We start from the raw sequence: 13,621 nt of genomic DNA, 5'->3' as shown, positions 1-13,621 counted from the left end.
GAGAGATTTTACAGCGTCTCGCTTTTCCATCCGGTCGTTTCTCGATACACCGAAACGCAAAACCATCCGAGAAAATTGTAAGAGCCAAATTGCCGGTTAAACATAACAACAATAGGTTAATGTAGACCCGACTGAGCGCAACGAATATGATGGATTAAAGCCAAGAGAGGGTTATCGTTTTCTCTGCGTGTGGCCACGGCCAATAGCGTAATAGTGCTCCATCTCGTCACGCTAAATCGGCGAAGGCGATAATGGTGCCGCGACGTTTGGACTTATTCGACTTATTGTTGAACCACCGCAGCCTATATATCCAGTGACATGTCGCAGATGCATCGATAATTCGATAATAACTTTCACCGAGCTATCGGGGCCATGTATCGAAAGGTAAATCATACTATTAAAGAAATCCATCTTAATTTATTTAGCGATATATATTTCTTTTGTTTTTACTGTATAATAAAAAATCTTTTCTACGCAATAGCATATTAAAACGATTAAATCAATTATTTTAATAAACTTGCAAAAAACTTTCTACTTGTAAACTTTGTCCTAATGTCAAACAGATCGATAGCTAGTTTCTCGATATCATTTTACGGTACCGATTATAATTTTTTCGCTTGGTTTTCATGTTTCATCGTGAATTATGCTACTGATGCCTCAAAAGTTGTCATTGATCAGTCCATCTCTTTTTACGACGCATGTCTCTCGATTTCCTGTCGTGGACTTTCATGCGGAACCGCGTATCTCGTCAGCGTCTCGCCTATTTACTCATAGGCGACACGACGCCGAGGAACGTTCCACGATTCGATCGCACGAGAAGCGTGTCGAGGCGCCATCAGCTTCGGCATCTTCGTCTTCGTCGATCGGCTATTAATCGTCCGTTGCAGAATTGGATGATTCTTCTTCCGTCGATCGACATTGACGCGAGATTGTTCCTCATTCTGCGACGCAATTTACGAGCGGATTCGATTGCCTAATGCTCATTCGCTCCACTGAACCATCACGAAGGCCGTCTTCGGACCGATTCTTCCCGGTGGTCTCCTGAGACAACGACGCTTATAGATCGTCTGAGAAGCTTCGACATGCTCGTCTTGCGTTTTTATCCATCGCGCGGTCTCGAGTTGTTCGTCGGAAAAATCTTTAATTATATGATCTGCATTCGCGTTACACGGTAGCGGTGCGGCGTAATAATTACCGTACTGGTAACGTGCAGTAGCTTATATTAAAATATTCACAGTTTATTCAAGCGTACGTAGAGATAATTATATATATCTTATTGCACCTCGATACGCGACCAGCGTATCTTGCCGTGACAAGTGCGTCGCGTGAATTACTCGCACGGTTAAATTTATCAACTTCTTGCGCATGCGATGCGATTACGAAACGCTTTCGGGCACGCCCGGAGGATTTAGTCTTCCAGAACGGAACGAGCTTTTTTCTCGGTGGTCTGTGCCTTTTCGGGGCCAATACTCTTTCAACGTGTCCGGTGTGTCTCTGAGACATCGTCCCGCCCCTCTTACGCTCAGGGCTGCTGAGTGCAGCGTAATCGTAAAAATAAAAATATCGCGGATGCCGAGCGTCCGTCTAATGTTAGCCCGCTGTATTTTAGTTTCGTAGGCTCTTGCATTCCTTTTGCTGTGCGTTGCTTCTGCTTGAAAGCCGAGTTTCGTTGCCGGGTTTCACGTGAGAAGAGGAGCGAAAGAGCTTCGCGGTGTTCTTAGTCTTGCGAACGTACCTGAAGAGCTTACCTCCGCGCTGCTTTAAATCCACATCTTTCAGGAAAGAGAGATGCACGTTGTGGGTTACTCGTTAGCTTTAAACAAGTCGTCTGATAATTGGCTAGACAGAAGCAGCGGGTTCTCCGACGGTGCGTTTTACGAAAACTTCCGCTCTCGGCGGCGGCACAGGAAACGTTGTTTTAAGGGGAAGACTACTGTGTATACGTTACGTTAAGATCTACGAGTACTCGGCCGGATTTAACGAGACTACTCCGGTCTCGTATTCTTTACCGCTCGGCGGAAATAAGCTTGGCCACGCAAACGCTCGGTGCGCGCGGTAATTTGCTATCCGAGGCTCCTAGACAAAATATTCGCACAATTATCATCGATTCTGTCCGTCGCGTTTGTGAGCAAATGCATCTTTGCTGCCCCCGCGACACGGCACAATACATCTCTTCTCGTGAGACGTCGTGCGTTGAAGGAGGAAGCGATTAAGCGACCACTTTCTCGATTTATGAATTAAAAGCCACTAGTACGACTTTCTATAATTAACGGGTTCCCTACGTATAAATAGGTCGTGTTCGTACCGCGAAAGAAACACTTTGTGCTAGCGAATGCGTGGAATTGTAGCGTTCGCTTTAAGATCAGCCACATGCAGAACAACCCGTCGTAAAAAGGTTTCCGAGATACACCACCGGCTCTTTCTCATCCCCGGCAATACTTGTCCCAGATATCGCACAAAAGACGCTGCGGATTCTCCGGAGTTCATATAGGGTGCTCCAAAATGTACAATTGTCGGACATTTTAAACGACCATTTGAGCAATTATGATCCTCATGATAAATATTCAAGTTGAGTATCTCCATAAAATTAAAATCCATTAAATTCGGACGAAATTCTGGATATGTGTTTTTCTATATTTTAATGTAAGTTTTAATCGTTTGTAATAAAATAATCATTGACGAATAAAATCATTGACGTTGCGATTTTTCTTACCAGCGAGTAAAACTGTGTCAATATCCTTTAGAACGTCCTGTATAGTGTAAACGCGCCGCCATTCCTCTAACAATGTTCAACATAAAGCCCGGCGTTGAACTTGCTCTAGGAAACGCAGAAATGACAATGGGTGTGGTATAGTTGGTGCATTATGTGTGCCGCGAAAACGGGTTTTGTGTGTTATCACTCGGTGCATCAACGAGACTACGTTAACGAGAGAATTTTCAAACGCGGCTTTTATGCTTTCAACCCTTCAAGATACGGTCTTTTCGGAGCGCGCCAATAATTCGATCTTTTCAAGTCTCTTATCACTCGCACGTAATTATTAAAATCTCATTTCATGTCGGTCATTAAAGGACTTGCCTGTTTTTATAATAATAATCTGATACACCGAAGTGAATAATTTTACCTGCAAGTTTCTCGCGTCGCAGATTGACACGATACATTTCCCTTGAATTTGTCGATGCTCTCGATTATCAGGGTGCCGAGGATCCAGCTTGCTGAGAGCGCAAATTTACGCGTGAAGCGTCAACATTTGAATAATCCCACAACTTGGCTCGCACGCGCGTAAAATTCGTCCCATTACGTCGGACGCGCGCGTATCGGAGCGTGATGAAATTACCAGACAGGACGAATCGCCGGGCTGTTGTCGCCGGCGCTCAATTCCCGGTAACTCGATGCGTCTGTCATCCATCGCAAAAGGGACGACGGCGATTTAATCGGTCAATTACGCAAAGAGCGTTTAGGGCCGGTCCCGAAAAACGCTCCCTAAGGACGCCCCGCCGTGACACGCGGATCCTCTCGCCACCCTCTCGGACGGCTTTCCGTAAGGGCGCAGCCAGCGAGCGAAACCCTCGAAACTCGCGGGGCTGGCGGAAGCCGCGTCTCGTCTCGGCTCGTATTCCGTCGTTCGTAGTTTATCCCCTTTGCGTGAGCCAGCTTTCCGGAAGTTTGCTTAGGAAGCTTAAAGTGTGATGACAAAGGTGCGACTGCATAGAGAGCGATGAAACTGATGTCCTGCGTCTCTCCTTGTTGAGAAAACGGGAATTCTCGACTAACATAAGGCGCGAATGCGAGGCGTAGAGATACGTGACGTTGCTTTTTCTTCCTCTCGATCACCCACGCGCTATAAAGTGTTGCTATATGTAATTATATCTGCTCGTTGGATAACATCTCGCGGAAATGGAATATTTTCTATGAGACGGCGAGACGGCAAGGAACAATGGCGATTGTTATTTGGTACACGCGCTTTTAATTTTCGCGATAAAGATAATTAACGACGGGGAGTTTATTCATTAATTGCGAATTCAATTTCAAGATTGCTCGACGGCACTTTTATTTATTTCTAAAAATCTTCTCTTTATTTATTTGTCTCTTTATATCTTGATATTATTGATGCAGCAAAGGAAAATCATGGAATCGTTTTGCAGATGGGTTATTTACGAGATTACAAACATTGGATCTACCGGATTGTGGAAGGTCTAGGATAGACTGCCTGGTGATGGTTAAATCGATATGCGCCACTAAGCATGGACGTTACTATTCTTACGGTGTCATTGCTCCGTTCTGCACTCGAGTATTAAATTTTCAGTCGCGTGCAACGAGTGACATGCGACATGCTATCGGCATTTATCTGGCATTATCATACGGTTGTGTACGTAGCGGCGATCCTTGGGTCATAGCCGCTCCGAGAAACGCCTCGAGAAGCACGCATCAAGTTCACGAAATACGATCTGTTTGTCGACTTCATGTTTTATTGACCACGGATCATGGAATAATCGCGGAAGGGCGGTATTCGTTACATTTCCGACGTCCTGTGTGAACATTGGCTGTGTGCAACGTGATAAGTGCGATGCGTCTTGACAACATTTATGAGGTCTTGCTTGATGTAGATGACAAGTTTCCGCGTTAAGGTGGCTTTTATTGTCCCCGAGTGTTTATTGCGTGACACAAACTAAATATTTAAAAATCCGATAACATCATTTGCAATAAATGTTTCGTTTGTTATCATTCACGGGGGATGAGTGCGTTCATCAAATAAAGTAGTGAAAATCATTGGAAAGATGAGTTACAGGGACAACTTTGAAAACTTTATCCATCGTAGATATAAAGTTTTTAATGTAATTTCGATATAAATCTACCAAAAGTGATTCGTTCGGGAAGTTAACGTGCAGCACAAGTTTTAGATGCATTTCCATACGTTCAAGTTATGCAAACATTAAAAATCCAAGAAAGTTACTCAGACATTTTCACGACGCGGATACTTCTGATACGTGAATCTCGTTGTTCTCTTCTGCACTTCCTACATCTTTCCTCGTTCCTCCGATGCACCGTAAACTCACGCACACTATTTATCGTCAGAAGAAAAAATGGAGAAAAATCCTCTCGACTCCCGTGGGTGCATCGAGACAAAAGTTCGCCGTCAAAAAGCGGTCCGCGCGCATTGCCACCCCCTGCTCGCTCCGCGCCCTCGTTGGGCCTCCCCTCGACCCCCCTCGGCCGCGCTCATTACCTCCGCACGTGCAGCGGCGTGCATGTGCAACGAGCGATGCCTACGCGCCGGCGGATCCTCCTTCCGCACCCTGTTCCTCTCCTCTCCCCGGTCCGGTTCGCCGAGCGTATTGATTGAGGTGAATGCACGACGCCGGCGTCGTCGTCGTCATTGTCGCCGCCGCCGCCGCCGTCGTCGTCGGTCTCTCCCGGCTCGCGACGGGGGTGGAAGTGCATACAGCACTGCCGGGGTATCCGCGGTAGAGGTAGTGAGTCGCGGTAGCTCCTGTTGGGAAGGGAGAGGAGAGAGAGAGAGCGGACGAGAAACTGGGCACAGAGAGAAAGAGGGAGTGAGAAAGAGAGAGAGAGAGAGGGCAGGCACGAGTCACCGGTGGAGGAGGCGTTATATACTGGCTGGATCCTCGTTCGATCGTCAGTTTCTCGCCCGATCTCGTGGCATCGACACTCCGTGGAACACCGTTGAGCACTCGCAGATCGCGCTTCTGCCCGAGGAGGCCCGTGGAAGACACAGGAGAGTTCGCGAGTGCCAGCCGGAAGGCCAGTCGGAGGAGAATCGTCTGTCCGCTTCGTCGAGTTCGCACTTTCCGCTCGCGTCTCGCCTGCGCCCTGCAAAACAGGGGTGACCGCTACCAGGGACAAGCCGGCTTCCTCGAAGTCGCTCAGAAACCTTCTTCGTGGGTCTGCCCGAGCTCGAGTCCCGGGGGATCGTCATGGCCACCTACGCGACCTATAGGCACGTCGAGCTCGACAATGTCGGATACGGGAAGAAGAGGTAACGAGTATGATAGTACGAGAGAGATCGAGCAAGGGATGAGAGAGAGAGAGAGAGAGAGAGAGAGAAATAGGAAGCGAGAGCGTACCGCACTGCGGAGTTCCTACGGCGACATTTCCGGTTGAATGTGCGTTGAATTTTTCTTTAATCGTTTGCTTTCCAACGCGGATGCTCGTTGGTTCACCAGCACGGTTAATTTCTTATAATTTTAATATTTTATCGCGTACGAAAAAGAGCGAACAAGAAAAGGAAGACCAAAGGAAGACCAATCGATAGTTCGTCGTGTTTGACGGCTCGAGGTAGACGCACTCGAGGTAGACAAGTGGCAATTGCCACTGCCACTGCACGTAGAATCTACGTCTGCTATGTGCATATATGCACACTTGTATTTTTTTCCGGAAATTTAGTGATTCGGAGATTCCTAAAAAGTTTTTTATTATCGCATAAATGGTATCCCAAACAGATTGTTTATTAGAATCAGTGATTCCTCTTTGGCAGTTAAATTCTCTCTTATTTTGATAATCTTGCTGCGTTTACTTTACGTAAATTTAATCACGTCAAAAAAATTCTCAATCTTTTAAATTGCAAGGTTTACGCCTCGTCCGCGAGGAACATGTTGAGAAAAATGACATTTTTATTCCGAAACGGAAGTCTAGTCCAGGTGAGATGTTCGTCGGCGCATCTGTTCTGCCGCGACTCTTCAGCATCGATCCGACTCTCAGGCAGGCTATTAGGGCAGGGGAATGTTTACCTCTGAGTCTGCATCTAAGCGGCTCGGAATCCCTGCACCGTTTTCTGCATGCGCTTCCGCGGAGTTCGCACGACGTCATTCGACGTCAGCGACGCGCAATTGCGAGCACTCGGCGATGTTTCCGTGAGTTCCAGCGAATTCCTCTCAGCTTCATTGATCACTGCGTTTTAGATTGCGTCGCAATGAATACATTTAATCGTTGCTTTATGCTTGGTTTCACCTTGATATCCCCGCCGCGATAAATGCTATCAGGATACCTCTCTCGGGAAATACCACTTCCTTCGAAGGATATCGATAACGGGATGATGAAAAAATACGACGACACGCGGTTGCGGATAGTGACAGGAAAAAGAAGAAACATTGCTCTGCCGCGCATTCTATTACGTACATTTTTATCAATAAAAAAATAACGCATGGCTATTTCTTCGGGACAGATTAATTTTCGGTTAAGGCTGAATCAGACTTTTCCATTTGCAATTAGTTTATCTGTAATTAACAGTTCTCGCAACACGAGAAAGTTCGACGTCTCTCGGGGAATTTATTATATATTTTCTCTCGATTTAGGCTAATTCCTTTTTAATAGCAATTAAAGGAACAAAAGCATATCTGTCTGTTAATTAAACGACCGATCCACCGAGAGGAGTGAATAAAGGAAGGTACTACCGAGTAGTTGGGTTTAGAAAGCGTGACTATTTCGTGCCTTATCAAGCGTGTTGTGTGTACACAGCGCAAGGATGGCAATCTCCCTTTCTTATTTCACGGCACTTTTAATAACTATCCATGCGAGAATTAATCGGCCGACGAATCTCGCGCAATTCTCCACGCTGGAGCGAGTTCCGCTGCGATTTAAAGATTACATCGAGATCATAAATCGGAGATCAATAATAAATCAGTGCTTTCTACCAAAGCATCGCTTTATTGAGTTGCTATTACGCTTCACGATCGGAACGAATCATCAGTCGAGGTTGAACCCGAAGTCAAAGCTTCTGCCAGGAACTCGGCCTTCCATAGAGGAATGAATCTCGTATCTCGCTTACGAGTGACAAGTTACACGCCTCGACGATGCGACGACTTAATCCGACAGACGCGTGGCAACATGATTGAACCAAAGGCTCCACTACTAATTGACGAGAAGCGGCTCCTCGTGGGTGTCCATTGACCCGGCGCTGCAGCACGCGACGTGGACAATGCGCTGTGACCTAATCCGTCCAAGAGAAGCTTCGTGAACGCGAGGGACGCACGATGGCCGAAAGATCCGTGCAATTGAGCTTCATTAAAATCCTGGTCAACGCCCCCGACGTGTAACCGATGTGTAACGTGTTAGCCTGCGCGAGCGAGGCACGGTAATTACGCGGATGTCGCCGCTCCGTGCTTAATTACCGTCGTCATGATTTTTCGTGCGCGCGAAGATAGGAAGCGGCGAGAAGAGTATCCGACGATGAGGAGCATTTCTCCGCGGGTTCTCTTGCCCGTCATTCGTGTTAATCCTGATGTCCCTGTGATACCCACCGTGGCGATCCGCGGCTTTTGTCCGCTTCGTTCAGCGACGTAAAACCACGAATTCGTCTCGCGCGCCGTTGATAATGACTTCGTGCCGGGTGCTTGAATTAATTGCGGCTCCCTGATCGGCGCGCGAGATTACCCGGGGAGACTTTACGCCGAGTTAATGGCTTAGTGTTCTGAATGGGAATTCCGTGGAGAAGCTATCGCGTTGCCATTCAGGCGTATTCGGTGTTCGTGCGAGCCGTGTGTTGTACAGTGCAAGCTTTATATCGTAAACTGATTGATGATTGCCGAGAGTTTCGGATTACCGGATTCATGACATGTAAAATATGCATCCTGAAACGTTGCAACTAAGTGTAATATCAGGATTGTGAAATTAATTAATTAAGCTTTCTTGAAGTAAAAATAAATAAAAATTTTTGTTCAATTTTTAGGAGAATTTTATCTTTACGGAAACGTACATTTTTACGCTATTCGTTACCAAAATCTTTATTATCAAAAAATTATGTTAAAAATATTTGAATTCAGATACGAATTCAGGAAAGTAATCGTATAGATATTATTCGGCGCTCGAAAAATTAGGATTAAGATAATCGAGTAATCAAAATTCCATAGAATACTCAAATGTAGGTGAAAAGTCAAAGTGCAAACGAGCAGTCAAGATGTATCTCGAGGCGAAGGTTGATTTCCTTGATTTCTCCTCGATAACAGCAAATTGCACATTTGCGCGTGCACCTGCGCGTGCATCGGACAATATTCATTGCGCAGACATGCGGTATCGTCTCGATCGAGCGATCGGGACCATCGATGCTTATCGGCCAGCCGAGATGAGCATTGCTGCGTGCTTCTCTGCCATCGGGATGCGTGCTCCCGTTACAATGCTTTCTCTATGGAAGCTCGACACAGTGGCGGCTTTGTCCTGCGAGTGATAAACAGACCGATCCTCGTGACCGCGATGCTTCTTTGTAACCTGTTCGACGTATATGAGGTACTTGAAAAATTGCTAACCGCGGCTCCATTCCGTCACGCGGTATCAAGTACCATCGCGATCGATCGCCGTGCCGAGATAGAAGGAAAGTTTCCTCGCCGAACCTCGAGCGGTGGAGTGGCTGGCGTCGTTTCGCGCTTATAAATTCTTGATCCGGAATTTCTGCCCGGCGAGAAATCTTATTCTATCCCAGAATGCGGATAGTGGCGTGATTCTGACCTGGGTAAAGGGGTCACCAATGTACTCAAGACAAGAGTGGAGTGGTTGATGCAGAATTGATGATACGTATACTCGAGCGTATCATTAGAATGGTTTCAACAATGTTTGCTAGAAAATATCTTTATACGGTTTTCGCTACTAGTATCGTTTATTCGGAAAAAAATAGGATTTTTATCGTATATAATTTATTAGATTCTCATTAACATAATCTGGATATTTCATTATTTAATATCCGAGCAACAAGGGAGAAATAATATTGTCTTTATTTTAAGGAGAAATAATTATATGTTACTTTATATGACTATGAGATTAAAGATATTGTCGCGTGTCGATATTGCGTCTGCGGCAGGAGGAAGCCTTGTGGTCGACAATGCATTAGCGCAATTAATCTGGCAATTCGCATCGTTTAGGGCGAGTCAGCGGCTAAACAGGGAACCAATGTCAATTTCATTGGAGAGGATGCCTTAAACGGGGCGGGGTCTAATTCACATGTAATTATCAATCAGCGATTAGGCTGCTTAACGAACCCTTTTCTGACGAGGATAATGAGCCGTTGATCGTCGCGTGGGTCGTGCTGCATTTTTCTACCGTACCTTCTCTCCTTACCGTCTCTCGTCTATTTTCATTCGATGATTACCGCAATCATTAGTTTGATTAGTCCCACTGATTACTAGATTCAATTAGAATGTTTCAATGATTTTCTGCTCTGAAGCACTATATTACGCAGTTCCTTATTTCCCTTCTTGTCAACATTTGTTTCATTATACAGTTCATATTTGCTTGATTATTTTAACGTCGTTCTTCCTTTTTCATGAATAATCGAGAGTAATCGAATAATCAAACGCAAATAAAGAAATGAAAAAAGAAAATTTACTATGATATTCGTCGATGTGTCTAAAAAAGCAACCAGCACGTTCTCTTCAGGTTTGCAACATATCTCCCTGATCAAATCGCGTGCGCGACTGCATTAGCAATCTCCAGCAATGTCGACGAACGTTCGGCGAAACGAAAAGCGACAAACGACTTCTCGAACGGCGACACTTAAGCCCACCACCACCGTGAAACATCACGGTGTTCCGCACGCGATCCTCTCTTCAATTTCCTCCGTGTGTAAAACGAGTCGTTTCACGTATGCGCTCCGTGTATGCGCTTGTAATCGAAAACGTATCGCGTTACCAGCGGCGAGACGTCCGTCCGATCAACCCTTTGCGACGCCGGGGGATAGGGTTGCTCATCCTTGCGAGGGTGGCTTCTGTCCACTTCGCGGACAGTCCCAGGACTGTCCTCGGGGCTTCGCGAAAAAGGTGGATTTCGCGGACGTGACACGCTTGGAAGCCCCGCCGCGGCCGGTGAGACGTGTCGTCTCGCCCTTAAATCTACGCGGCCCAGCGATTTCCAATTCGAGTCACGTACGTGTGTGTCGTACGTGATATACTAGGTTGAGAAAGCAGACCCCTTTAGCAAAATTCGAACACAAAATCCTGCATTATAAGAAGTAATGTTATACAGTTATGTGTCCGAATCCTGCCAAAAAAATCCGCATGGACCTTCCGATAACGCAAAACTTTATATTATATATATTCCGACTTATTAATAATGAATATTCCAATATATTCGTATTATGTGCCACCACAAAATCAAAGACAACTGGATCTGATACGAACGGAGTTTAGTAATTTTGTGATTAATGGTGCAACGAAAATGCTTAAGTATACCTGTTCTAGACGTGCTTTATCACAGTGAAATTTTCCATAAAGAGCTTTATCTATATTCATATCTCGGAAAATAAGAAAGAAATCGCTACATGGCATGCTGTTATGCAATGATGGGCTATTAGAGAATACGCTTTCGACAGCTGATTTCCTCATCCGTTGCAATTGGTCGCATTACCTTATCACTGAGGCGCTTATCGGTGATTGCGAGTAAATTATTACAATCGCCGCGCAAAGTATTTCATTCGCGGCGACTCTACAGACCACAAATAGCCATCCGCCGCAGCATCGTCTAGGTTTTCCAGCGGCTTAATCAAAAGCGAAACACGAAGATAGGCATTAGCGCAAATTGCACCGTGTCGTGATAAGCGTAACGTGACCATTCACGACGATTAAAGTCGCGGGAGTCCGCCACGATTCTTGGGACCGATAAAAGAGAGAGAGAAAGAGAGAGAGAGAAAAGAAGTCACACAGGGCTCTCTAATCTTGTTCGGACACGGTAAGCAATTCGATCATAGCTACTTGTCACGAAAAAGCAAAGTCAGACACTTGTTCCGTGTCCCGCGTTGCTATCGCCGACAGATACCGCTTGATTGCTCTACTAAGTGCCTAATAGTCATGCATTAACATAATGCGGCAGTAAATATTGCCATAATATAATGGAGTATGGAGAGTATAACAAATATTTTCAATAAATGTTACGTTAAATGACGCGCGCGCGTAAACATACAAACTGGCGCATCAATAAAAATCCAGTACTTTTCATCGATTGCAAGACCGAATTATTAAATCGTCAACTAAATAATCCGCGTCTAGATAGCGATACAAATATTGTATTGTGCTTTTTGTTTAGATTACTATAAAATTAATCTATGATAAGTAATGTGCTGTCATGAGTATGTGTTTAGTTTGACTCATTGCCGTCTAGACGAAAGCCGGATTACTTAGTTAATGACCTACTAATACATCGAGATATCGTGCACAAGATCGATTTAACGAAATCTCCTCGAAGAGCCTCGTGCCTTTCATCGGTGCCGTCGAGGAAATTGTGAAACTGATTACACGCGATACGAACCGTCTCATTTGGCAAACGTGCACTTATTATTCGAAGGGTCGCGTGTGTCTAAACTCGTTTACAACTGCACACCTTCGCTCTGCCCGGCGCTTTTATTCAGAACGTTGACTCGGCTCGTGCATACATTGCTGTCCGTTCTCGTGACGGATCGACCGCGATAGGATGCGCCGCGTAAGGCACTCGGATTGCCACCTTCGTGGGCGATCATACCCGACATTACGACGATGCCGTGTGTACACAGACGCAATGCTACACCCATCACATCGCACCCTTCTCAAGTCGTACTATTACGTTTCTCGCGATTAAGATAATCCTCGTGAGTTTTTGCGGCCGTTATCTCAGTTTCGCGCGAGAATTGAAACATTTATACGCGCGCAATTTACGTATTTAACGGCGCGTTCTATTTATAAATTTGCGGATTTCGATGCGGAGGTAAAACGCATTTATTTCGCAATCACAAGAGGCGATGTGTTAATCTAATAAAATTAATCTGATTGACGGAAAATCAATCTACCTAGCAGCGACAGCGACACTGGCATGCGCAGCAAATTCTCTTATGCTTGTACGTAATTTACTTCTTAAAATTGCTTATTTACTTTTGTAAAAAATTAAAAATTAAAAATGTTTTATTTTGCTTGATCTGTAAGTATCTCAAAGTTAAGATAATGTTATTCTAAAATTACTCAATCAAACATTAATTTTTCATTTTTGTTACTTTGCCACGCGAGTGATTTTGAATTTGCCATTATTGATCTATGATGAGATCTGTCGTGGAGCTCGCTTTGGAAAACGAAGATAAGGAAGATTGCGGCGCAGATTTCAACGCAGATTTTTGTATCTCGGTGCTTTAATAATCCATAATCTTAATCGAATCCCGCGATTATTCCTATCGTGTAATAGAAAGCGGTTGAAAGCGAGCAAAGTGAATTTCGATAGCCAGCTTGGCTAGCTCGAGACTATTATCCTGCTCGTTAAGTTCTGAGCACCGGGAAGACAACTAGGAGTCTCTCCCAGGAGAGACGAGAGGAAGGATAACTCAACGGCCGGCCGGCTAGACGCGTAATTGACCAATTAGTTAATTTCTCATAAAGCTCCGACGCGGGCGTATCCACGACTCATTGCGTAAAGTCTTCGATTCCAGATGGATCCGGATGGCGGCGGCGAGTCTTCCTTCCTTATTAAGTCCACCGATCGTCTGGGCGCCATTACCGTAACCGGAATCTATTTATGTGTCTCCCGCGTGCGCGTAATCGCGATCGATCACGTAATCTCGCGCAGCCCGGTTAGTTCAATTGACGACTTGAATCGCGAAGGCACCTTTGCCCTAATCGGGCGCGATTAATCGAGAAAACAGTCGAGTCCTCCAATTAGGTTTGC

At 45.4% G+C, this 13,621-nt stretch overlaps 1 protein-coding gene across 7 annotated transcripts in view; it reads left to right on the top strand.

Moving 5' to 3' along the window:
• The window catches only part of LOC105281413 (microtubule-associated protein Jupiter), a 61,935-nt gene that overhangs the window by 33,186 nt on the left and 15,128 nt on the right, over positions 1–13,621 (top strand). For 2 of the 7 annotated variants that reach the window (XM_011342658.2, XM_011342657.2), the window contains exon 1: positions 5,424–5,996. The exons of the other annotated variants lie outside the window; for them this stretch is intronic. In XM_011342658.2, coding sequence (XP_011340960.1) covers positions 5,935–5,996 — 62 coding nt within the window. In that variant the 5' untranslated portion in view covers positions 5,424–5,934. Of the gene's footprint in view, positions 1–5,423; positions 5,997–13,621 lie in introns of those variants that run through there. 7 annotated transcript variants of the gene reach the window in all.

The sequence above is a fragment of the Ooceraea biroi genome, chromosome 3 (assembly GCF_003672135.1).
Source record: "Ooceraea biroi isolate clonal line C1 chromosome 3, Obir_v5.4, whole genome shotgun sequence".
NCBI classification, from domain to species: domain Eukaryota; kingdom Metazoa; phylum Arthropoda; class Insecta; order Hymenoptera; family Formicidae; genus Ooceraea; species Ooceraea biroi.
This window is presented reverse-complemented; position numbering and strand designations above follow the sequence as displayed.